This window comes from Eptatretus burgeri, chromosome 14 (assembly GCF_056783735.1).
Source record: "Eptatretus burgeri isolate ZD-2024b chromosome 14, Ebu_testis_v1, whole genome shotgun sequence".
Taxonomy (NCBI): Eukaryota; Metazoa; Chordata; class Myxini; order Myxiniformes; family Myxinidae; genus Eptatretus; species Eptatretus burgeri.
This window is the reverse complement of record NC_140974.1, coordinates 52,103,215-52,130,774: the sequence shown is the minus strand read 5'-3', so window position 1 is coordinate 52,130,774 and position 27,560 is coordinate 52,103,215. Positions and strand designations below refer to the sequence as shown.

At 41.2% G+C, this 27,560-nt stretch overlaps 1 protein-coding gene across 9 annotated transcripts in view; it reads left to right on the top strand.

Annotated features, from left to right (window-relative positions):
- Positions 1–27,560, top strand: part of LOC147013200 (globoside alpha-1,3-N-acetylgalactosaminyltransferase 1-like) — a 69,986-nt gene that overhangs the window by 15,726 nt on the left and 26,700 nt on the right. For 3 of the 9 annotated variants that reach the window (XM_085855793.1, XM_085855794.1, XM_085855795.1), the window contains one exon: positions 1,183–3,848. The exons of the other annotated variants lie outside the window; for them this stretch is intronic. In XM_085855793.1, coding sequence (XP_085711919.1) covers positions 1,193–2,191 — 999 coding nt within the window. In that variant the 5' untranslated portion in view covers positions 1,183–1,192 and the 3' untranslated portion in view covers positions 2,192–3,848. Of the gene's footprint in view, positions 1–1,182; positions 3,849–27,560 lie in introns of those variants that run through there. 9 annotated transcript variants of the gene reach the window in all.

Sequence of the window (27,560 nt, the reverse complement as noted above, 5' to 3'; positions counted from 1 at the left end):
ACAGCCAGAGTCCCCGCAGTTCAGTTATTTCGATAAGTATGTGTTTATAGTTAGGGTCCTGTCCCTATGTTTAATGGGTGATTATAGGCCATGGCCCAGATGGGTGATCATTACCATCTCGGTTAGCAAAGGTTGACTGTACTTTTTGGAAAGATCTTTGTCTGGGCCAACATTTTGGGTATGATTGCCACTCCAAATCGGTAGCTTTATTGTAGTTTTTTGGGGAAAATAGGCATTTTTGGGGTAAAATCGTGTTTTTTGAAATTTCAACTGTAGAAAAAATATCTGTGACAAAACAACATATTTGAGACTTGGAATAAATAGCTATGTAAAATACAACCATTTTGGTGTGCTTTGTGTTGGGTTTCAATCGCCGGTTACCATGGCAACAACCATTTTAGGGTAAAAAACATGGTTTTTTTTATAGTGAAATTTAAAAATTCATATCTCAGAAATGAAAAATTATTTTTGAACCATTTAAATGATAAACACATCCCGATGCATCAGGGCAGTTTTTAAATTCCATCGTATGAGGGTAGGTTCAAGATAAATAAATCGTTTTAGGGTAAAAACATCACATTTTGAATTGCATTTCTTGCTAATCTGACAGAAAACCCCGTTTTTTGAAATAAGAGGACTGTTTTTATTTTATCAACTTCACAAAGTATCCAAAGTCTACATGTATTTATATATCACTTTACATGTACTAGTATAGGTTGTATGAGTTACCTCGTTCAAATCGATTGGCGTTGCCACGGAAACGATCAATTTTGTGGGTAAACATTTTTTTGATGGTAAAAGTTGAAATATTCATAGTTTGCAAGTGAAATAATATTTTTCAGAGATCTGAAGGCTAAAACCACCCCGATGCACACAGAAAGTTGTTTATTTCAATGTATAGGGCAGGTTGTCAACAAACGATCTCGTTTTAGGGTGAAACCATCAACTATTCAACAGCATTCCTCGATAGAATTGTCAAAGCAAATTGTCTGGTTTTAAAGATTTTTCAATCGTACTATATATCAAAAGTCCATTTTGGCTAATAATTTATATCAATTCTCTCTTATGGCAAATCAATAAGTTGAACGCGACTGACATTTCCATGGCAACGGTAATTTTGTGGAGAAACCATTGTGAAGTGTATTTAAATATTACTGTTTTTACATATTTTTTTCTTTTCAGGTGACTGATCATGGAAGAGTCATTGCCTCCCCTAAAGCGGCCACTTACCGACTGTGTTATCCACTGTGCTGATGACGACACTGATCTTGTGTCACCAATAGATTTCGGTTCATGGACAACTCTGTTAAAGGCTACAGAAATTCGAGGTCATGGACAAACATTATCTGCTGCAAAAGGTTTATCCGAAGGAGAGATTGCGCCAGTGAAATATCATCGCAGGTGCAGTTCTGTGTTTACCAACAAAAAGGACCTCAATAGACTAACACGTGAGAAAACAGACATACATGAGCAACCCAGCCGACATGGGACACCTAGGCAAGGGGCTGTCTCATCTCGCGTGTACGAGGCAAAGTGCATATTTTGTAATAAAGTTGCAAAATATTTGAAAGAACAGCGTTCTAAGGAAACCCTTGTGCAATGTCAACAGCTGCGAGCGGACACAGCTGTCAGACAAGCTGCTGTGCGAAAAATGGACAATAACATTCTTAGCATAGTCAGTCGAGAGATTGTTGCAGCTGAAGCACATTACCATAGGTCCTGCTACCGGCACTATACAAAGGCATCGACTACCTCGGACAGTGGAATTGCCGGAAAGGGAAAACTGAATGCACTAAAACTTACCAAGAAGACTGTGGACTATCAGCAGTGCTTCGGTGAGCTTGGACGGTCATGGAAAATGTCCAATGAACTGTTTGCAAAGCTTGAAGCATTCACCTGCCATCTCTATGTTCCTAACGGAAATATAGTTGAAGTCAACCAGTGTCGTTATCAGCTCTTCACATCAAAGAGGGGAAACATTATTTCAGCACAATTTCCACCATGCAGAGATTGCCTGTTCCAGCATGCCAAGCGGGCAAATTACCAAGCAGCCATATGGCGTAGATCCTTTGAATGCACTCCTGATGTAATCCCACCAACAGATTGTGGATGGTCTACAGATGACAGCGGTGACCTTGAGATTCTCTGGATGACTGGTCCACCAGCTCCATCAGCTGTTTTGAGCTCATAAGCTGCAGCTGTGTACGCCACTGTGATGCAAAGGACTGTACGTGCATCCGAAACGGACTGAAATGCACTAAGATGTGTAAAAGCCAGATGTATGACAACCAATATGAGGATGACTAAGCAGACACAGACGTAACCGTATATGCAGATGATGAAAGTGATGATGATGATAGCGATCAGGGAATGTAAATCTAAGACACTTACAAGACAGCTGCCTGCAAGTTATTCGACCTATTGAACAAACAAACAGCCTTAGGGTGTCAGGGTGGTAGCTCGCGTTCAAATTGTTCGAAAATCTTACATTTGTACCAAGTTATGGATTTTTAAACTTTCACCATCAAAAAATGTTTTATCCCAAAATTGGTCATTTCCGTGGCAACGTCAATCTATTTGAACTAGGTATCTCATCCAACCAAGTATACAAATACATCTACAGTGATAAATGGACTTTTGGTACTTTATAAAATTGAGAAATATTTGAAATGCTCAAAAAATTGGGTTTTCTCTCCATTTACCGAGAAATGCAATTCAAAATGTGATGTTTTTACCCTAAAACGATATATTTATCTTAAACCTACCCTCATACGATGGAATTTAAAAACTGCCCTGATGCATCAGTATGTGTTTATCGTTTAAATGGTTCAAAAATCATTTTTCATTTCTGAGATATGAATTTTAAAAGTTTCACTATCAAAAACCATGTTTGTTTGTTGCCAAAATGGTTATTGCCATGGTAACCGGCGATTGAAACCCAACACAAAGCACACCAAAATGGTTGTACTTTACATAGTTATTTATGCATAGTCTCAAATATGTTGTTTTGTTGCAGATATTTTTTCTACAGTTGAAATTTCAAAAAACACGATTTTACCCCAAAAATGCCTATTTTCCCAAAAAACTACAATAAAGCTACCGGTTTGGAGTAGCAATCAAAACCAAAAAGTTGGCCCAGACAAAGATCTTTCCAAAAAGTACAGTCAACCTTTGCCACCCGAGATGATAATGAGAAGTCCATTTTGGGTGATTGGCCCATGGACTATTAAGCGAATGTGTGCGGCAAATTATTTTTATCCCGCCCCCCAGAGGGAGGGAGCGGGATATTGTAATCGTCCGTTTGTTACTTACGAAATCTAAAGATTTCGTAAGTATATTGATGACTTCCGTTTCTGTTTGTTTGTTTGTTTGTTTGTTTGTTTGTTTGTAGGCACGAAAACTCGAGAACGGAAGGAGCTACCAATGTCAAATTACACCACGTGATTCAGGAGGGTGATGGCTAGTGCTGATTAGACTTTGGTCAAAATCGGTCAAAGGTCAAGGTCACGGTGAGGTCAAATATTCGATTTTTGATGGTTTGGTACAGAGAACGCGAGAACGGAAGAAGCTTCCAAGGTCAAATTACACCACGTGATTCAAGAGGTTGATGGCTAGCGCTGATTAGATTTTGGTCAAAATCAGTCAAAGGTCAAGGTCACAGTGAGGTCAAACATTCGATTTTTGATGGTTTGGTACAGAATCATCGTAGAAACTTCTGGTTTGCGTCGCAACCTTCTCGAGAGACAGCTTTTATTAGACAACGTCAGAGGTCAAGTTGACGATTTCGTAAGTACCAGTCAATGACTGCTTGTTTGTTACTTACGAAATCTAAAGATTTCGTAAGTATATTGATGCCTTCCGTTTCTGTTTGTTTGTTTGTTTGTTTGTAGGCACGATAACTCGAGAAGGGAAGATGCTACCAGTGTCAAATTACACCAGCTGATTCAGGAGGGTGATGGCTAGTGCTGATTAGATTTTGGTCAAAATCGGTCAAAGGTCAAGGTCACGGTGAGGTCAAATATTCGATTTTTGATGGTTTGGTACAGATAACTCGAACGGAAGAAGCTACCAATGTCAAATTACAACACGTGATTCAGGAGGATGATGGCGAGCGCTGATTATATTTTGGTCAAAATCGGTCAAAGGTCAAGGTCACAGTGAGGTCAAACATCCAAAAAATGATAACTCGAGATCGGAAGAAGCCACCAATGTCAAATTACACCACGTGATTCAGGAGCGTGGTGGCTCGCGCTGATTAGATTTTGGTCAAAAGCTGTCAAAGGTCAAGGTCACAGTGAGGTCAAACATCCAAAACATTCGATTTTTAATGGTTTGGTACAGAATCATCGTATAAACTTCTGGTTTGCTTCTCCACCTTCTCTCGAGACAGCTTTTATTTGACAAGGTCAGAGGTCAAGTTGACGATTTCGTAAGTACCAGTCTATGACTGCTTGTTTGGTTGTTTGTTTGTTTGTTAGTTTGTTACTTACGAAATCGAAAGATTTCGTAAGTATATTGATGCCTTCCGTTTCTGTTTGTTTGTTTGTTTGTAGGGACGATAACTTGAGAACGGAAGAGGCTACCAATGTCAAATTACACCACGTGATTCAGGAGGGTGATGGCTCGTGCTGATTAGATTTTGTCCAAAATCGGTCAAAGGTCAAGGTCACGGTGAGGTCAAATATTCTATTTTTGATGGTTTGGTACAGATAACTCGAGAATGGAAGAAACTACCAATGTCATATTACATCACGTGATTCAAGAGGATGATGGCTAGTGCTGCTTAGATTTTGGTCAAAATCGGTCAAAGGTCAAGGTCACAGTGAGGTAAAACATCCAAAAATGATAACTCAAGAACGGAAGAAGCTACCAATGTCAAATTACACCAGGTGATTCAGGAAGGTGATGGCTCACGCTGATTAGATTTTGGTCAAAATCGGTCAAAGGTCAAGGTCATAGTGAGGTCAAACATCTAAAACATTCGATTTTTGATGGTTTGGTACAGAATCATCGTAGAAACTTCTGCTTTGCTTCTCTACCTTCTCTCAAGACAGCTTTTATTTGACAAGGTCAGAGGTCAAGTTGACTTTCGTATGTACCAGTCTATGACTGCTTGTTTGTTTGTTTGTATGTTTGTATGTTTGTTTGTTTGTTTTTAGGCACGACAACTCGAGAACGAAAGAAGCTACGAATGTCAAATTACAACACGTGATTCAGGAGGGTAATGGCTAGTGCTGATTAGACGTTGGTCAAAATCGGTCAAAGGTCAAGGTCACGGTGAGGTCAAATATTCGATTTTTGATGGTTTGGTACAGAATCATCGTAGAAACTTCTGGTTTGCGTCGCAACCTTCTCGAGAGACAGCTTTTATTAGACAACGTCAGAGGTCAAGTTGACGATTTCGTAAGTACCAGTCAATGAATGCTTGTTTGTTACTTACGAAATCTAAAGATTTCGTAAGTATATTGATGCCTTCCATTTCTGTTTGTTTGTTTGTTTGTAGGCACGATAACTCGAGAAGGGAAGATGCTACCAGTGTCAAATTACACCAGCTGATTCAGGAGGGTGATAGCTAGTGCTGATTAGATTTTGGTCAAAATCGGTCAAAGGTCAAGGTCACGGTGAGGTCAAATATTCGATTTTTGATGGTTTGGTACAGATAACTCGAGAACGGAAGAAGCTACCAATGTCAAATTAAAACACGTGATTCAGGAGGATGATGGCTAGCGCTGATTATATTTTGGTCAAAATCGGTCAAAGGTCAAGGTGACAGTGAGGTCAAACATCCAAAAAATGATAACTCGAGATCGGAAGAAGCCACCAATGTCAAATTACACCACGTGATTCAGGAGCGTGGTGGCTCGCGCTGATTAGATTTTGCTCAAAAGTTGTCAAAGGTCAAGGTCACAGTGAGGTCAAACATCCAAAACATTCGATTTTTAATGGTTTGGTACAGAATCATCGTATAAACTTCTGGTTTGCTTCTCTACCTTCTCTCGAGACAGCTTTTATTTGACAAGGTCAGAGGTCAAGTTGATGATTTCGTAAGTACCAGTCTATGACTGCTTGTTTGGTTGTTTGTTTGTTTGTTAGTTTGTTACTTACGAAATCTTTCGATTTCGAAAGTATATTGATGCCTTCCGTTTCTGTTTGTTTGTTTGTTTGTAGGCACGATAACTCGAGAACGGAAGAGGCTACCAATGTCAAATTACACCACATGATGCAGGAGGGTGATGGCTCGTGCTGATTAGATTTTGTCCAAAATCGGTCAAAGTTCAAGGTCACGGTGAGGTCAAATATTCTATTTTTGATGGTTTGGTACAGATAACTCGAGAATGGAAGAAACTACCAATGTCATATTACATCACGTGATTCAAGAGGAGGATGGCTAGTGCTGCTTAGATTTTGGTCAAAATCGGTCAAAGGTCAAGGTCACAGTGAGGTAAAACATCCAAAAATGATAACTCGAGAACGGAAGAAGCTACCAATGTCAAATTACACCAGGTGATTCAGGAAGGTGATGGCTCACGCTGATTAGATTTTGGTCAAAATCGGTCAAAGGTCAAGGTCATAGTGAGGTCAAACATCTAAAACATTCGATTTTTGATGGTTTGGTACAGAATCATCGTAGAAACTTCTGCTTTGCTTCTCTACCTTCTCTCAAGACAGCTTTTATTTGACAAGGTCAGAGGTCAAGTTGACTTTCGTATGTACCAGTCTATGACTGCTTGTTTGTTTGTTTGTATGTTTGTATGTTTGTTTGTTTGTTTTTAGGCACGACAACTCGAGAACGAAAGAAGCTACGAATGTCAAATTACAACACGTGATTCAGGAGGGTAATGGCTAGTGCTGATTAGACGTTGGTCAAAATCGGTCAAAGGTCAAGGTCACGGTGAGGTCAAATATTCGATTTTTGATGGTTTGGTACAGAATCATCGTAGAAACTTCTGGTTTGCGTCGCAACCTTCTCGAGAGACAGCTTTTATTAGACAACGTCAGAGGTCAAGTTGACGATTTCGTAAGTACCAGTCAATGAATGCTTGTTTGTTACTTACGAAATCTAAAGATTTCGTAAGTATATTGATGCCTTCCATTTCTGTTTGTTTGTTTGTTTGTAGGCACGATAACTCGAGAAGGGAAGATGCTACCAGTGTCAAATTACACCAGCTGATTCAGGAGGGTGATAGCTAGTGCTGATTAGATTTTGGTCAAAATCGGTCAAAGGTCAAGGTCACGGTGAGGTCAAATATTCGATTTTTGATGGTTTGGTACAGATAACTCGAGAACGGAAGAAGCTACCAATGTCAAATTAAAACACGTGATTCAGGAGGATGATGGCTAGCGCTGATTATATTTTGGTCAAAATCGGTCAAAGGTCAAGGTGACAGTGAGGTCAAACATCCAAAAATGATAACTCGAGATCGGAAGAAGCCACCAATGTCAAATTACACCACGTGATTCAGGAGCGTGGTGGCTCGCGCTGATTAGATTTTGCTCAAAAGTTGTCAAAGGTCAAGGTCACAGTGAGGTCAAACATCCAAAACATTCGATTTTTAATGGTTTGGTACAGAATCATCGTATAAACTTCTGGTTTGCTTCTCTACCTTCTCTCGAGACAGCTTTTATTTGACAAGGTCAGAGGTCAAGTTGATGATTTCGTAAGTACCAGTCTATGACTGCTTGTTTGGTTGTTTGTTTGTTTGTTAGTTTGTTACTTACGAAATCTTTCGATTTCGAAAGTATATTGATGCCTTCCGTTTCTGTTTGTTTGTTTGTTTGTAGGCACGATAACTCGAGAACGGAAGAGGCTACCAATGTCAAATTACACCACATGATGCAGGAGGGTGATGGCTCGTGCTGATTAGATTTTGTCCAAAATCGGTCAAAGTTCAAGGTCACGGTGAGGTCAAATATTCTATTTTTGATGGTTTGGTACAGATAACTCGAGAATGGAAGAAACTACCAATGTCATATTACATCACGTGATTCAAGAGGAGGATGGCTAGTGCTGCTTAGATTTTGGTCAAAATCGGTCAAAGGTCAAGGTCACAGTGAGGTAAAACATCCAAAAATGATAACTCGAGAACGGAAGAAGCTACCAATGTCAAATTACACCAGGTGATTCAGGAGGGTGATGGCTCGCGCTGATTAGATTTTGGTCGAAATCGGTGAAAGGTCAAGGTCATAGTGAGGTCAAACATCCAAAACATTCGATTTTTGATGGTTTGGTACAGAATCATCGGAGAAACTTCTGCTTTGCTTCTCTACCTTCTCTCGAGACAGCTTTTATTTGACAAGGTCAGAGGTCAAGTTGACTTTCGTATGTACCACTCTATGACTGCTTGTTTGTTTGTTTGTATGTTTGTATGTTTGTTTGTTTGTTTTTACGCACGACAACTCGAGAACGGAAGAAGCTACGAATGTCAAATTAGAACACGTGATTCAGGAGGGTGATGGCTAGTGCTGATTAGACTTTGGTCAAAATCGGTCAAAGGTCAAGGTCACGGTGAGGACAAATATTCGATTTTTGATGGTTTGGTACAGATAACTCGAGAACGGAAGAAGCTTCCAAGGTCAAATTACACCAAGTGATTCAAGAGGGTGATGGCTAGCACTGATTAGATTTTGGTCAAAATCAGTCAAAGGTCAAGGTCACAGTGAGGTCAAACATTCGATTTTTGATGGTTTGGTACAGAATCATCGTAGAAACTTCTGGTTTGCGTCGCAACCTTCTCGAGAGACAGCTTTTATTAGACAACGTCAGAGGTCAAGTTGACGATTTCGTAAGTACCAGTCAATGACTGCTTGTTTGTCCCTTATGAAATCTAAAGATTTCGCAAGTATATTGATGCCTTCCGTTTCTGTTTGTTTGTTTGTTTGTAGGCACGATAACTCGAGAACGGAAGATGCTACCAGTGTCAAATTACTCCAGCTGATTCAGGAGGGTGATGGCTAGTGCTGATTAGATTTTGGTCAAAATCGGTCAAAGGTCAAGGTCACGGTGAGGTCAAATATTAGATTTTTGATGGTTTGGTACAGATAACTCGAGAACGGAAGAAGCTACCAATGTCAAATTACAACACGTGATTCAGGAGCGTGGTGGCTAGCGCTGATTATATTTTGGTCAAAATCGGTCAAAGGTCAAGGTCACAGTGAGGTCAAACATCCAAAACATTCGATTTTTGATGGTTTGGTACAGAATCATCGTAGAACCTTCTGGTTTGCTTCTCTACCTTCTCTCGAGACAGCTTTTATTTGACAAGGTCAGAGGTCAAGTTGACGATTTCGTAAGTACCACTCTATGATTGCTTGTTTGTTTGTTTGTTTGTTCGTTTGTTACTTACGAAATCTAAAGATTTCGTCAGTATATTGATGCCTTCCGTTTGTTTGTTTGTTTGTTTGTTTGTTTGTAGGCACGATAACTCGAACGGAAGAGGCTACCAATGTCAAATTACACCACGTGATTCAGGAGCGTGATGCTCGTGCTGTTTAGATTTTGGTCAAAATCGGTCAAAGGTCAAGGTCATGGTGAGGACACATATTCGATTTTTGATGGTTTGGTACAGATAACTCGAGAACGGAAGAAGCTACCAATGTCAAATTATACCAAGTGATTCAGGAAGGTAATGGCTAGTGCTGTTTAGATTTTGGTCAAAATCGGTCAAAGGTCAAGGTCACGGTGAGGTCAAATATTCTACTTTTGATGGTTTGGTACAGATAACTCGAGAACGGAAGAAGCTACCAATGTCAAATTACATCTCGTGATTGACGAGGATGATGGCTAGTGCTGCTTAGATTTTGGTCAAAATCGGTCAAAGGTCAAGGTCACGGTGAAGTCACATATTCGATTTTTGATGGTCTGGTACAGATAACTCGAGAACGGAAGAAGCTACCAATGTCAAATTAAACGACGTGATTCAGGAGGCTGATGGCTAGTGCTACTTAGATTTTGGTCAAAATCGGTCAAAGGTCAAGGTCACGGTGAGGTCAAATATTCTATTTTTGATGGTTTGGTACAGATAACTGGAGAACGGAAGAAGCTACCAATGTCAAATTACATCACCTGATTCATGAGGATGATCGCTAGCGCTCCTTAGATTTTGGTCAAAATCAGTCAAAGTTCAAGGTCACAGTGAGGTCAAACATCCAAAAAATGATAACTCGAGATCAGAAGAAGCCACCAATGTCAAATTACACCACGTGATTCAGGAGCGTGGTGGCTCGCGCTGATTAGATTTTGGTCAAAAGTTGTCAAAGGTCAAGGTCACAGTGAGGTCAAACATCCAAAACATTCGATTTTTAATGGTTTGGTACAGAATCATCGTATAAACTTCTGGTTTGCTTCTCTACCTTCTCTCGAGACAGCTTTTATTTGACAAGGTCAGAGGTCAAGTTGACGATTTCGTAAGTAACAGTCTATGACTGCTTGTTTGTTTGTTACTTACGAAATCTCAAGATTTCGGAAATATATTGATGCCTTCCGTTTCTGTTTGTTTGTTTGTAGGCACGATAACTCAAGAACGGAAGAGGCGACCAATGTCAAATTACACCACGTGATTCAGGAGGGTGATGGCTCGTGCTGATTAGATTTTGTCCAAAATCGGTCAAAGGTCAAGGTCACGGTGAGGTCAAATATTCTATTTTTGATGGTTTGATACAGAAAACTCGAGAATGGAAGAAACTACCAATGTCATATTACATCACGTGATTCAAGAGGATGATGGCTAGCGCTTCTTATATTTTGGTCAAAATCGGTCAAAGGTCAAGGTCAGAGTGAGGTAATACATCCAAAAAATGATAACTCGAGAAGGGAAGATGCTACCAATTCAAATTACACCAGGTGATTCAGGAGGGTGATGGCTCGCGCTGATTAGATTTTGGTCAAAATCGGTCAAAGGTCAAGGTCATAGTGAGGTCAAACATCCAAAACATTCGATTTTTGATGGTTTGGTACAGAATCATCGTAGAAACTTCTGCTTTGCTTCTCTACCTTCTCTCGAGACAGCTTTTATTTGACAAGGTCAGAGGTCAAGTTGACTTTCGTATGTACCAGTCTATGACTGCTTGTTTGTTTGCTTGTATGTTTGTATGTTTGTTTGTTTGTTTGTTTTTAGGCACGACAACTCGAGAACGGAAGAAGCTACGAATGTCAAATTACACCACGTGATTCAGGAGGATGATGGCTTTTGCGGATTAGATTTTGGTCAAAATCGGTCAAAGGTCAAGGTCACGGTGAGGTCACATATTCGATTTTTGATGGTTTGCTACAGATAACTCGAACGGAAGAAGCTACGAATGTCAAATTACACCACGTGATTCAGGAGGATGATGACTTGTGCTGAATAGATTTTGGTCAAAATCGGTCAAAGGTCAAGGTCACAGTGAGGTCAAACATAATTCCGTAAATTCATGTGGAGAAATGGAGTATTTTTGCTTCGCTCGACGTTACGAGTTCGTTTTAACTTCGATTTTAATTTTGTCTTCGGTTTTTGCGATTGCTCAGGACGCTTAAAACTCGGTTGTCGAAATTCTGGTAAAAATCGGATGTTTTGGAGACCTTTTAAGATTGTATAAAAAATATTTCACTCGATGCGTCACGGGTCGTCCCATGATGCTGTGCGCTGGAGCAGACGCGTCGTTGAGTTACGTTAAGATATAATTGCGTGGAGAAATGGAGATTTTTGCTTCGGTCGACGTTACGATTTTTGATGGTTTGATGCAGAATCATCGTAGAACCTTCTGGTTTGCTTCTCTACCTTTTCTCGAGACAGCTTTTATTTGACAAGGTCAGAGGTCAAGTTGACGATTTCGTAAGTACCACTCTATGACTGCTTGTTTGTTTGTTTGTTTGTTCGTTTGTTACTTTCCAAATCTAAAGATTTCGTCAGTATATTGATGCCTTCCGTTTCTGTTTGTTTGTTTGTTTGTTTGTTTGTAGGCACGATAACTCGAGAACGGAAGAGGGTACCAATGTCAAATTACACCACGTGATTCAGGAGCGTGATGGCTCGTGCTGATTAGATTTTGGTCAAAATCGGTCAAAGGTCAAGGTCAAGGTGAGGTCAAATATTCTATTTTTGATGGTTTGGTACAGATAACTCGAGAACGGAAGAAGCTACCAATGTCAAATTACATCACCTGATTCAGGAGGATGATGGCTAGTGCTATTTAGATTTTGGTCAAAATCGGTCAAAGGTCAAGGTCATAGTGAGGTCAAACATCCAAAACATTCGATTTTTGATGGTTTGGTACAGAATCATCGTAGAAACTTCTGCTTTGCTTCTCTACCTTCTCTCGAGACAGCTTTTATTTGACAAGGTCAGAGGTCAAGTTGACTTTCGTATGTACCAGTCTATGACTGCTTGTTTGTTTGTTTGTATGCTTGTAAGTTTGTTTGTTTGTTTTTAGGCACGACAACTCGAGAACGGAAGAAGCTACGAATGTCAAATTACACCACGTGATTCAGGAGGATGATGGCTTTTGCGGATTTGATTTTGGTCAAAATCGGTCAAAGGTCAAGGTCACGGTGAGGTCACATATTCGATTTTTGATGGTTTGCTACAGATAACTCGAGAACGGAAGAAGCTACCAATGTCAAATTACACCACGTGATTCAGGAGGATAAAGACTTGTGCTGATTAGGTTTTGGTCACAATCGGTCAAAGGTCAAGGTCACAGTGAGGTCAAACATAATTCTGTAAATTCATGTGGAGAAATGGAGTATTTTTGCTTCGCTCGACGTTATGAGTTCGTTTTAACTTCAATTTTGATTTTGTCTCCGGTTTTTGCGATTGCTCAGGACGCTTCAAACTCGCTTTTCGAAATTCTGGTAAAAATCAGATGTTTTGGAGACGTTTTAAGATTGTATAAAAAAATTTTCACTCAACGCATCACGGGTCGTCCCATGATGCTGTGCGCTAGAGCAGACGCGTCGTTGAGTTACGTTAAGGTATAATTGCGTGGAGAAATGGGGATTTTTGCTTCGGTCGACGTTACGATTTTTGATGGTTTGATGCAGAATCGTCGTAGAAAGTTCTGGTTTGCGTAGCAACCTTCTCTCGAGAGAGCTTTTATTAGACAAGGTCAGAGGTTAAGTTGACGATTTCGTAAGTGCCAGTCTATGACTGCTTGTTTGTTTGTTACTTACGAAATCTCAAGATTTCGGAAGTATATTGATGCCTTTCGTTTCTGTTTGTTTGTTTGTTTGTTTGTAGGCATGATAACTCGAGAACGGAAGAAGCTACCAATGCCAAATTACACCACGTGATTCAGGAGGTTGATGCCTAGTGCTGATTATATTTTGTCCGAAATCGGTCAAAGGTCAAGGTCACGGTGAGGTCAAATATTCTATTTTTGATGGTTTGGTACAGATAACTCGAGAACGGACGAAGCTACCAATGTCAAATTAGATCAGCTGATTCAGGAGGATGATGGCTAGCGTTGCTTAGATTTTGGTCAAAATCGGTTAAAGGTCAAGGTCACAGTGAGGTAAAACATCCAAAAGATGATAACTCGAGAACGGAAGAAGCTACCAATGTCAAGTTACACCACGTGATTAAGGAGGGTGATGGCTCGCGCTGATTAGATTTTGGTCAAAGGTCAAGGTCACAGTGAGGTCAAACATCCAAAACATTCGATTTTTGATGGTTTGGTACAGAGTCATCGTAGAACCTTCTGGTTTGCTTCTCTACCTTTTCTCGAGACAGCTTTTATTTGACAAGGTCAGAGGTCAAGTTGATGATTTCGTAAGTACCACTCGATGACTGCTTGTTTGTTTGTTTGTTTGTTCGTTTGTTACTTTCGAAATCTAAAGATTTCGTCAGTATATTGATGCCTTCCGTTTCTGTTTGTTTGTTTGTTTGTTTGTAGGCACGATAACTCGAGAACGGAAGAGGCTACCAATGTCAAATTACACCATGTGATTCAGGAGCGGGATGGCTCGTGCTGATTAGATTTTGGTCAAAATCGGTCAAAGGTCAAGGTCATGGTGAGGTCACATATTCGATTTTTGATGGTTTGGTACAGATAACTCGAACGGAAGAAGCTACCAATGTCAAGTTATACCAAGTGATTCAAGAGGGTGATGGCTAGTGCTGCTTAGATTTTGGTCAAAATCCGTCAAAGGTCAAGGTCACAGTGATGTCAAATTATACCAAGTGATTCACGAGGGTGATGGCTAGTGCTATTTAGATTTTGGTCAAAATCGGTCAAAGGTCAAGGTCACGGTGAGGTCAAATGTTCTACTTTTGATGGTTTGGTACAGATAACTCGAGAACGGAAGAAGCTACCAACGTCAAATTACATCTCCTGATTGAGGAGGATGATGGCTAGCGCTGCTTAGATTTGGGTCAAAATCGGTCAAAGGTCAAGGTCAAGGTGAGGTCAAATATTCTATTTTTGATGGTTTGGTACAGATAACTCGAGAACGGAAGAAGCTACCAATGTCAAATTACATCACCTGATTCAGGAGGATGATGGCTCGCGCTGATTAGATTTTGGTCAAAATCGGTCCAAGGTCAAGGTCATAGTGAGGTCAAACATCCAAAACATTCGATTTTTGATGGTTTGGTACAGAATCATCGTAGAAACTTCTGCTTTGCTTCTCTACCTTCTCTTGAGACAGCTTTTATTCAACAAGGTCAGAGGTCAAGTTGACTTTCGTAAGTACCAGTCTATGACTGCTTGTTTGTTTGTTTGTATGTTTGTATGTTTGTTTGTTTGTAGGCACGACAACTCGAGAACGGAAGAAGCTACGAATGTCAAATTACACCACGTGATTCAGGAGGATGATGGCTTTTGCTGATTAGATTTTGGTCAAAATCGGTCAAAGGTCAAGGTCACGGTGAGGTCACATATTCGATTTTTGATGGTTTGGTACAGATAACTCGAGAACGGAAGAAGCTACCAATGTCAAATAACACCACGTGATTCACGAGGGTGATGGCTAGTGCTAAATAGATTTTGGTCAAAATCGGTCAAAGGTCAAGGTCACAGTGAGGTCAAACATAATTCCGTAAATTAATGTGGAGAAATGGAGTATTTTTGCTTCGCTCGACGTTATGAGTTCGTTTTAACTTCAATTTTGATTTTGTCTCCGGTTTTTGCGATTGCTCAGGACGCTTAAAACTCGCTTGTCGAAATTCTGGTAAAAATCAGATGTTTTGGAGACGTTTTAAGATTGTATAAAAAATATTTCACTCAACACGTCACGGGTCATCCCATGATGCTGTGCGCTAGAGCAGACGCGTCGTTGAGTTACGTTGAGGTATAATTGCATGGAGAAATGGAGATTTTTGCTTCGGTCGACGTTACGATTTTTGATGGTTTGATGCAGAATCGTCGTAGAAAGTTCTGGTTTGCGTCGCTCCCTTCTCTCGAGAGAGCTTTTATTAGACAAGGTCAGAGGTTAAGTTGACGATTTCGTAAGTGCCAGTCTATGACTGCTTGTTTGTTTGTTACTTACGAAATCTCAAGATTTCGGAAGTATATTGATGCCTTCCGTTTCTGTTTGTTTGTTTGTTTGTTTGTAGGCAAGATAACTCGAGAACAGAAGAAGCTACCAATGTCAAATTACACCACGTGATTCAAGAGGGTGATTGTTAGTGCTAATTAGATTTTGGTCAAAATCACTCAAAGGTCAAGGTCACAGTGAAGTCAAACATAATTCCGTAAATTCCTGTGGAGAAATGGAGTATTTTTGCTTCGCTCGACGTTACGAGTTCGTTTTAACTTCGATTTTAATTTTGTCTTCGGTTTTTGCGATTGCTCAGGATGCTTAAACCTCGGTTGTCGAAATTCTGGTAAAAATCGGATGTTTTGGAGACCTTTTAAGATTGTATAAAATATATTTCACTCGACGCGTCACGGGTCATCCCATGATGCTGTGCGCTCGAGCAGACCCGTCGTTGAGTTACGTTAAGATATAATTGCGTGGAGAAATGGAGATTTTTGCTTCGGTCGACGTTACGATTTTTGATGGTTTGATGCAGAATCATCGTAGAAACTTCTGGTTTGCGTCGCTACCTTCTCTCTCGAGAGCTTTTATTAGACAAGGTCAGAGGTTAAGTTGACGATTTCGAAAGTACCAGTCTATGACTGCTTGTTTGTTTGTTTGTAGGCACGATAACTCGAGAACGGAAGAGGCTACCAATGTCAAATTACATAACTTGATTCAGGAGGGTGATGGCTCGTGCTGATTATATTTTGTCCGAAATCGGTCAAAGGTCAAGGTCACGGTGTGGTCAAATATTCTAATTTAGATGGTTTGGTACAGATAACTCGAGAATGGAAGAAGCTACCAATGTCAAATTACACCACGTGATTCAGGAGGGTGGTGACTCGCGCTGATTAGATTTTGGTCAAACGTCAAGGTCACAGTGAGGTCAAACATCCAAAACATTCGATTTTTGATGGTTTGGTACAGAATCATCGTAGAACCTTCTGGTTTGCTTCTCTACCTTCTCTCGAGACAGCTTTTATTTGACAATGTCAGAGGTCAAGTTGACAATTTCGTAAGTACCACTCTATGACTGCTTGTTTGTTTGTTTGTTTGTTCATTTGTTACTTACGAAATCTAAAGATTTCGTCAGTATATCGATGCCTTCCGTTTCTGTTTGTTTGTTTGTTTGTTTGTAGGCACGATAACTCGAGAACGGAAGAGGCTACCAATGTCAAATTATACCCAGTGATTCAGGAGGGTGATGGCTAGTGCTATTTAGATTTTGGTCAAAATCGGTCAAAGGTCAAGGTCATGGTGAGGTCACATATTCGATTCTTGATGGTTTGGTACAGATAACTCGAGAATGGAAGAAGCTGCCAATGTCAAATTATACCCAGTGATTCAGGAGGGTGATGGCTAGTGCTATTTAGATTTTGGTCAAAATCGGTCAAAGGTCAAGGTCACGGTGAGGTCAAATATTCTACTTTTGATGGTTTGGTACAGATAACTCGAGAACGGAAGAAGATACCAATGTCAAATTACATCTCGTGATTGCCGAGGATGATGGCTAGCGCTGCTTAGATTTTGGTCAAAATCGGTCAAAGGTCAAGGTCACGGTGAGGTCACATATTCGATTTTTGATGGTCTGCTACAGATAACTCGAGAACGGAAGAAGCTACCAATGTCAAATTACACGATGTGATTCAGGAGGCTGATGGCTAGTGCTACTTAGATTTTGGTCAAAATCGGTCAAAGGTCAAGGTCACGGTGAGGTCAAATATTCTATTTTTGATGGTTTGGTACAGATAACTCGAACGGAAGAAGCTACCAATATCAAATTACATCACCTGATTCATGAGGATGATTGCTAGCGCTGCTTAGATTTTGGTCAAAATTGGTCAAAGTTCAAGGTCACAGTGAGGTCAAACATCCAAAAAATGATAACTCGAGATCGGAAGAAGCCACCAATGTCAAATTACACCACGTGATTCAGGAGCGTGATGGCTCGCGCTGATTAGATTTTGGTCAAAAGTTGTCAAAGGTCAAGGTCACAGTGAGGTCAAACATCCAAAACATTCGATTTTTAATGGTTTGGTACAGAATCATCGTATAAACTTCTGGTTTGCTTCTCTACCTTCTCTCGAGACAGCTTTTATTTGACAAGGTCAGAGGTCAAGTTGATGATTTCGTAAGTAACAGTCTATGACTGCTTGTTTGGTTGTTTGTTTGTTTGTTAGTTTGTTCCTTACGAAATCGAAAGATTTCGTAAGTATATTGATGCCTTCCGTTTCTGTTTGTTTGTTTGTAGGCACGATAACTCGAGAACGGAAGAGGCTACCAATGTCAAATTACACCACGTGATTCAGGAGGGTGATGGCTCATGCTGATTAGATTTTGTCCAAAATCGGTCAAAGGTCAAGGTCACGGTGAGGTCAAATATTCTATTTTTGATGGTTTGGTACAGATAACTGGAGAATGGAAGAAACTACCAATGTCATATTACATGACGTGATTCAAGAGGATGATGGCTAGCGTTGCTTAGATTTTGGTCAAAATCGGTCAAAGATCAAGGTCACAGTGAGGTAATACATCCAAAAAATGATAACTCGAGAAGGGAAGAAGCTACCAATGTCAAATTACACCAGGTGATTCAGGAGGGTGATGGCTCGGGCTGATTAGATTTTGGTCAAAATCGGTCAAAGGTCAAGGTCATAGTGAGGTCAAACATCCAAACATTCGATTTATGATGGTTTGCTACAGAATCATCGTAGAAACTTCTGCTTTGCTTCTCTACCTTCTCGAGACAGCTTTTATTTGACAAGGTCAGAGGTCAAGTTGACTTTCGTATGTACCAGTCTGTGACTGCTTGTTTGTTTGTTTGTATGTTTGTATGTTTGTTTGTTTGTTTGTTTTTAGGCAGGACAACTCGAGAACGGAAGAAGCTACGAATGTCAAATTACACCACGTGATTCAGGAGGATGATGGCTTTTGCGGATTAGATTTTGGTCAAAATCGGTCAAAGGTCAAGGTCACGGTGAGGTCACATATTCGATTTTTGATGGTTTGCTACAGATAACTCGAGAACGGAAGAAGCTACCAATGTCAAATTAGACCACGTGATTCAGGAGGATGATGACTTGTGCTGAATAGATTTTGGTCAAAATCGGTCAAAGGTCAAGGTCACAGTGAGGTCAAACATAATTCCGTAAATTCATGTGGAGAAATGGAGTATTTTTGCTTCGCTCGACGTTACGAGTTCGTTTTAACTTCAATTTTGATTTTGTCTCCGGTTTTTGCGATTGCTCAGGATGCTTAAAACTCGCTTGTCGAAATTCTGGTAAAAATCAGATGTTTTGGAGACGTTTTAAGATTGTATAAAAAATATTTCACTCAACGCGTCACGGGTCGTCCCATGATGCTGTGCGCTTGAGAAGACGCGTCGTTGAGTTACGTTAAGGTATAATTGCGTGGAGAAATGGAGATTTTTGCTTCGGTCGACGTTACGATTTTTGATGGTTTGATGCAGAATCGTCGTAGAAAGTTCTGGTTTGCGTCGCTCCCTTCTCTCGAGAGAGCTTTTATTAGACAAGGTCAGAGGTTAAGTTGACGATTTCGTAAGTGCCAGTATATGACTGCTTGTTTGTTTGTTTCTTTGTTTGTTAGTTTGTTTCTTTGTAGGCACGATAACTCAAGAACGGAAGAAGCTACCAATGTCAAATTACACCACGTGATTCAGGAGGGTGATGGCTCGTGCTGATTAGATTTTGGTCAAAATCGGTCAGGTCAAGGTCACAGTGAGGTCAAACATAATTCCGTAAATTAATGTGGAGAAATGGAGTATTTTTGCTTCGCTCGACGTTACGAGTTCATTTTAACTTCGATTTTAATTTTGTCTTCAGTTTTTCGATCGCTTAGGACGCTTAAAATCGGTTGTAGAAATTCTGGTAAAAATCGGATGTTTTGGAGACGTTTTAAGATTGCAGAAAAAAATATTTCACTTGACGCGTCACGGGTCGTCCCATGATGCAGTGCGCTTGAGCAGACGCGTCGTTGAATTACGTTAAGGTATAATTGCGTGGAGAAATGGAGATTTTTGCTTCGGTCGATGTTACGATTTTTGATGGTTTGGTACATAATCATCGTAGAAACTTCTGGTTTGTGTCGCTTCTTTCTCTCGAGAGAGCTTTTATTAGACAAGGTCAGAGGTCAAGTTGACGATTTCGTTAGTTCCAGTCTATGACTGCTTGTTTGTTTGTTTTTAGGCACGATAACTCGAGAACGGAAGAAGCTTCCAATGCCAAATTACAACACGTGATTCAGGAGGGTGATGGCAAGAGCTGATTAGATTTTGGTCGAAATCGGTCAAAGGTCAAAGTCACAGTGAGGTCACATATTCGATTTTTGATGGTTTGGTACAGATAACTCGAGCACGGAAGAAGCTACCAATGTCAAATTACACCACGTGGTTCAGGAGGGTGATGGCTAGTGTTACTTACATGTTGGTCAAAATCGGTCAAAGGTCAAGGTCACTCTGAGGTCAAACATCCAAAAAATGATAACTCAAGAAGGGAAGAAGCTACCAATGTCAAATTAGACCCCGTGATTCAGGAGGGTGGTGACTGGTGATGCTTAGATTTTGGTCAAAATCGGTCAAAGTTCAAGGTCACAGTGAGGTCAAACATCCAAAACATTCGATTTTTGATGGTTTGGTACTGAATCATCGTATAAACTTCTGGTTTGCGTCGCGACCTTCTCCAGAGACAGCTTTGATGAGACAAGGTCAGAGGTCAAGTTGACGATTTCGTCAGTACCAGTCTATTTCTGCTTGTTTGTTACTTACGAAATCTAAAGATTTCATAAGTTAATTGATGCCTTCCGTTTGTTTGTTTGTTTGTTTGTTTGTTTGTTTGTTTGTAGGCACGATAACTCGAGAACGGAAGAAGCTACCAATGTCAAATTAAACCAAGTGATTCAGGAGGGTGATGGCGAGTTCTGATTAGATTTTGGTCAAAATCGGTCAAAGTTCAGGGTCACGGTGAGGTCAAATATTCGATTTTGATGGTTTTGTACAGAATCATCGTAGAAACATCTGGTTTGCGTCGCTACCTTCTCTCGAGACAGCTTTTATTAGACAAGGTCAGAGGTCAAGTTGACGATTTCGTAAGTACCAGTCTATGACTGCTTGTTTGTTTGTTTGTTTGTTTGTTTGTTTGTTTGTTTGTTAGTTTGTTTCTTTGTAGGCACGATAACTCAAGAACGGAAGAAGCTACCAATGTCAAATTACACCACGTGATTCAGGAGGGTGATGGCTCGTGCTGATTAGATTTTGGTCAAAATCGGTCAGGTCAAGGTCACAGTGAGGTCAAACATAATTCCGTAAATTAATGTGGAGAAATGGAGTATTTTTGCTTCGCTCGACGTTACGAGTTCATTTTAACTTCGATTTTAATTTTGTCTTCAGTTTTTCGATCGCTTAGGACGCTTAAAATCGGTTGTAGAAATTCTGGTAAAAATCGGATGTTTTGGAGACGTTTTAAGATTGCAGAAAAAATATTTCACTTGACGCGTCATGGGTCGTCCCATGATGCAGTGCGCTCGAGCAGACGCGTCGTTGAGTTACGTTAAGGTATAATTGCGTGGAGAAATGGAGATTTTTGCTTCGGTCGACGTTACGATTTTTGATGGTTTGGTACATAATCATCGTAGAAACTTCTGGTTTGTGTCGCTTCTTTCTCTCGAGAGAGCTTTTATTAGACAAGGTCAGAGGTCAAGTTGACGATTTCGTAAGTACCAGTCTATGACTGCTTGTTTGTTTGTTTGTAGGCACTATAACTCGAGAACGGAAGAAGCTCCCAATGTCAAATTACACCAGTTGATTCAGGGGGTTGATGGCTTGTGCTGATTAGATTTTGGTCAGTCAAAGGTCAAGGTCACAGTGAGGTCAAATATTCGATTTTTGATGGTTTGGCACAGAAAACTCGAACGGAAGAAGCGACCAATCTCAAATTACACCACGTGATTCAGGAGGGTGATGGCTAGCGCTGATTAGATTTTGGTCAAAATTGGTTAAAGGTCAAGGTCACAGTGAGGTCAAACATCAAAAAAATAACTCGCGAACGGAAGAAGCTACCAATGTCAAATTGCACCACGTCATTCAGGAGGGTGATGGCTAGCGCTGATTAGATTTGGTCAAAATCGGTCAAAGGTCAATGTCACAGTGAGATCAAACATCCAAAAAAAAGTTGTAACTCAAGAACGGAAGAAGCTACCAATGTCAAATTACGCCACACGATTCAGGAGGGTGGTGGCTGGCGCTGTTTAGATTTTGGTCAAAATCGATCAAAGGTCAAGGTCACAGTGAGGTCAAACATTTCATTTTTGATGGTTTGGTACAGAATCATCGTCGAAACTTCTGGTTTGCCTCGCTACCTTCTCTATAGACAGCTTTTATTAGACAAAGTCAGAGGTCTAGTTGACGATTTTGTAAGTACCAGTCTATGACTGCTTGTTGTGTGTGTGTGTGTGTGTGTGTGTGTGTGTGTGTGTGTGTGTGTGTGTGTGTGTGTGTGTGTGTGTGTGTGTGTGTGTGTGTGTGTGTGTGTGTGTGTGTGTGTGTTTGTAGGCACGATAACTCGAGAACGGAAGAAGCTACCAATGTCAAATTACACCACCTGATTCAGGAGGGTGCTGGCTTACGCTGGTTACATTTTGGTCAAAATCGGTCAAAGGTCAAGGTCAGAGTGAGGTCAAACTTTCGATTTTTGATGGTTTTGTACAGAATCATCGTAGAAACTTCTGGTTTGCGTCGCTACCTTCTCGAGAGACAGCTTTTATTAGAAAAGGTCAGAGGTCAAGTTGTCCATTTCGTAAGTACCAGTCTATGACTGTTTGTTTGTCTGTCTGTTAGCAACAATACGGCAAAACGGCTTTCGCAAGCACATATCAAATTTAATCCACAGGTGGGCAATGAACCTTGGACGACCCCATTAACTTTTTGGTCCAATTGGATCAAAGGTCAAGGTCACGAAAAGATCAAAATCGTTTTTCGCTCATAACTTCATCAAAAATGATCTGATTTACTTCAAACTAAGTTTGGAGTGAACCTTTTTCTCTTTGTCACTTATAATCCTTCCCATTCCTATCGTGAAAGATGCATATTTGTGAAGATCGGTAGGGTCCGAAGTTTTGGGGGTCATGGTCATCGGCCAAAATTACAAATTTTCCATGAAAACTAAAACATGGTTCAAATTTAAATTTGATTCCCAAAATAACTTTATGCCTTAAATGGGTGGGATTTGTTGTGCCTGGCACCACTTGTTTCGTTAGTTTTCTACATCAATTCACTCCACACCACGGCGCCATAACCCACGTGTTCAGGCTACGGACGTGTGTGGAGCCCCCTCCCCTCAGGGCCAACTCCGCCCAGCCAGATGGAAGTTCCCCTCGTCCAATCGGGGGTAAGATCACCTCAGGGCCAACTCCGCCCCAGCAAGATGGGATGTTCGCCTCGTCCAATGAGGGAAGACACAAATCGCCCAATGCCCCCCGACCAATCCGGAGGCGAGTTACCTCAGAGCGGATCCCTCCACCCGCCCGGGGGCAGGTATAAGAAAGGTGGTCGTGTCGGGGGTCACGGCTCTTTACTCTCTGCGCTTTTTGGTCTTTGGTCTGCAGTCATCGTCGTCTGCTGTTTTGGTCTGGTCTGAGGTCTTTTTTTGGGTTCCTCGTGGTGGTGGTGGTCATGGGGGAGGTGTTCCATGGTGCTCGTATCATCGTTTGTGGCAACCAGGATCGGGGACTCGTTGGATTCCGGGTCGTGGGCTCGAGTCCCACCGTGGTGGGTTGGAATCGGTGAAACCACACGAGGCGGCCAGGTACCCGGCCAGATTCTGACCCTCAGCTCGCCTTTCATCCCGAGCTGAAGGGCTGAATAAAGACCCACGAGGGCCATTTCTTTTTGGGTGTGTGTGTGTGTGTCTGTCTGTGGCCAGTCTGTAAGTAGAACTGTTTAAGTGATTCCATTGTACATTTTCTGCATGTTTGTGATCAAGTCTGCTCTGTGTCTCCCTTCCCGATTATTGTAAATAAACCCCCTGTTAAATGTTCCAGTTCGTTGTCCGTGTTTTCTTTCATTGGCCTGTCATGGTTCGGGTTTGAGTTATAGTGAGGCCGTTTGTGCTGTAAATTGTCATTTGGACCGGTGCGGCTTTGGTAATTTCTGCTTGGTTACACCGGATCCGAGTTGGTAACAGTGACTCGGTTCGGACAAAGCCGGCTGAGGGTGTGGTTTCCCCAGTAGCTAGATGGAGTGGGTACTTAGGTAAATTGGTATTGGAAAATTAACCCAACCCCACGCCGTCAAAGTATTGGCGTCCACGGTCCACTGCGGAAACCGTGACCTTCAGAGTTATCCGAAGGTTACGACCTTCAATTCCGGTGTTCGGTGGGAGATGGCCCAACTGCTCCATCTAGCGGTTGTCCTCCTCACCGAACCCGGCACCACAACAATATATCCCATAAACTAACCTTTCTGCTTTAACTGGAGCCACTTGTTTCCCTGTACAAACAGCACATTTGAAGTCCGGAACCACCTGCAGTCTACCCTCGATGCCACTACACCTCTTCTACACCCAGCAGTTGCAGGATTTATACAAGATTGAATTGCTACCTACCCCTTTTTTACAAACAGCACAGGGCAACTTCCCTCTTTTTTTTTTTCCCTTCTTTTTTTTTTCCACACTTCCTTTTTCCACACCACTAATCAGTACTTTTGTTACCTCCACCACCGAAGGTGAAGGAGGTTATGTTTTCACCCTTAATTGTCTCTTTGTTACTTGGTGAAATTTTTTTCACCAAGTATGTTGGTCTGTCTGTCTCTGTCTGTCTGTCACTGTCTGTCACTGTCTGTCACACGATTTTTGTGTGTCGGTGACCGGCCCAAGAACGCAACGCTTAATTTTTGTGAATATACGGATCTGAGAATTATTTAATTTTTTATGATCCTTAACCATTGAGAGACAGGGCAAAAACCGATCTTGCACGATATCTCAAAAAGTTGATGGATTCGGTCAAAACTTGGTGGACATGTTGGGTGTGTGACAAGGAAGAGTTGATTCAACTTTGATGAAGATCCAAGTCTGGATCCTATAATTTTTCTAACTGATTCTTCACCATTGAGAGATAGGGCCAAAAACGATATATAGCATATTTCAAAAGTGCATTGGGCCTGCTATGTTCTTGCAGATCTGGCATTACGTGGCAGAGGTATACGCTCTACCGAGTGCCCATCTAGTTTTCCCTGTATTCAGTTTCAGTCCTCTGGCCTCCATACTGTATATTTGCCCATTATTTCTTCAACACTGTCGGCTATCACCAGGTCATCAGCATACAGGAATTCCCAAATTGAGCCTCCTCTAAATTCAAGAACTATCAAGAACCATGATGAACAGGATTGGGTCAAGACTGAACCCTGATGAACACCCATTTTTACTTCAGAATCCTCACTCTGTACTCCATTTACTCACACGGAGGTTTTTGGGCCATCATACATTGCCATAACTACCCTAACTAACCAATCCTCCACACATAACTTTCTCATGAACCATTGCACCACTTCCCGAAGCACCCTATCGAATGCCTTCTCCAAATCCACAAATTTAAAGTGCAGTTGTTTATTCTACCCCAGATATTTTTCCTGTAATTACCTAACTCTAAAAATTGCCTCCATCATGCCCCTTCCTGGCATGAAACCAAATTACATTTCATGTATATTAACACTCTGTCTTATCAATTTATCCATGACTCTCTCTCTACCACTTTAATTCCATGGTCCAGCAACTTCAAACACCCAGAGTTTCCCTGTACCAAGGCATCACCCTTCCCTTTATAAATATTCACCATAACTCTTCAACTAGTCATCTGGGACAGATGTCTCCCTTATAATTGCATTTCCCCTTTTCGTAATTAAATTCACTCCAATATCACGAGATGCCTTCAGCATCTCTGTGACGATACCAGTGCTGCTCGCCGCTTTACCATTCTTCATTTCATCGATGGCTTTCTTCACCCATTCATTCTCTATCTCAGGTGGTGGGCCCTGCACCAGCTCTACTGCCTCCAGAATATCCCTGTTCCAAGGGAACTCCTCATTTAGCAGGTGCTCATAGTAACTCCTCCAAGCATTTCTAATCTCCCCATCGTCAACCAGTACATTTCCCATATAATCCTTCACACATTGTTCTCCTATGAGATCCTTATTTTGACTGATCATTTGCTTTGCTATCCTAAATATCTCCCCTCTACTATCTGCATTATTTATCACATCTGAAAGTGAATCCTGAACTAATTTTTTAGCCTTGTAAACTTCCCTTCTTGCCCTACATTTAACCAAGAAGTATTCCTCCTCATCCCCTCCCTTTTTCCAAATATTTAACAGTTTTCTTTTTTTTCTTGAATCGCCATATCCACCTTATTATTCCACCACCATGTAGCCTCATATCAAGCTGGGCCCTTCAACCAGCCACATGTCTTATCAGTAGCATGCAGCAGCCAATCTTTTAAAGAGTTCCAACAACTATCTACATCCTCTCTTACCGCAGAGTTTCCAATAGTGGGGCGGCTTAGCTCCAAAAAATAGGTCGATTGTGCACTTTTCCTTAAAAGCATGAAACTTGGCACATGGTTAGAGTAACACCATACAATGATTTTTCGTCCAGGGGCCACCGGAAATTGCACTCCGTATGGCGGCCATCTTGGATTTCAAAATGGCCGCCACTGTGGACCTGTTTTGTTAAATATCTCCTAAACTAGTACAGATATCGAGACAGTTGATACGCCTATAACTACATTTTAGGGCTTTAGAAATGCAATGGTGACATTAAATGTTTGAAAATTGTGGCTGCCATCTTGAAATCCTGCCATCCACAGCTCTTTTGCTCTCAAGGTCTATGCTCACATTTCAGAGACAAATAAATTTTTGATGCTTTAAAATATTGATCAAACTATGAAACTGGTAGTAGTTATGCATCTACTCATTTCAGGGACATCCTCCATTGTTATGGTGACTGCACAAGTGATCGACTCTACATAGGCCCATTCATCTGCAACTGGAAATGGCAAAGCGTATCAAACTTGTGGATCCATCTAAGCCAAATGCTGAAATGGGTCAAGTTACTCAGTGGGAACTCTGCATTCTTTGTCAACAGAACACCACTGAAAAGGTTCAGTTTCCCAGTCAACGAAAAGGTGAAGCAACACTCGCAGGGTGCAAAACATTGGCTGATAATCTCTTCGAGTTTAATAACCTCAGTCTGCTGCCGAGAACGATAAATATTGACACATTGGACGAAGGTCATGGTGTCGAGGCAGCTTTCATTGCTCATAATGCACGTTTGCATAGGTCGTGCAGGCTTTCGTACAACAATACAAAACTGGAACGTGCAAGGAAGCGTTCTAAAATATACCGGCTGATGATGCAGGTGAAGGTACATCTGGTGTTTCTAAGTGCACTCGGTCAAGTTCTGCATCATCATTTTCTCAAGATCTCTGCTTTTTCTGTGGGCGGTCATCTGGAAAAGAGAAACTTCATGAGGTTTCTACTTTCAAAACAGACAAACGTGTTCGAGAGTGTGCTGCACTTCTAGAAGACGATGACTTGCTGAGACTTATCAGTGGCGGAGATATGGTTGCTCTTGAAGCAAAATACCATACAAAGTGCTTACAAAATACCATACAAAGGAGCAAGAAGGCACCGAGAATCTCGATAACATGCTCTGCAGCATAGCATTTGCAGAACTTGTGACATATATTGAGGAAACCCGTTTGGAGGATGCCACCATTGCTCCTGTATTTAAGCTAGCTGATCTCTCAAACCTGTATTCCTCCAGGCTGGACCAACTAGGAATCAAGCAGGAAAGCCGCAAACAATCTACAAGGCTCAAGCAGCGAGTTCTTGCCCATTTTCCTGACATGAGAGCAACTAACAAGGGCAGAGACATTTTGCTAATGTTTGATGAGGACATTGGACATGCCTTAGCAAAGGTGTGTCAACAGGACAGTGACATTGATGCAGTGCACCTTGCACGGGCGGCTCAGATAGTCCATGGACATTTGTTTGATAAAT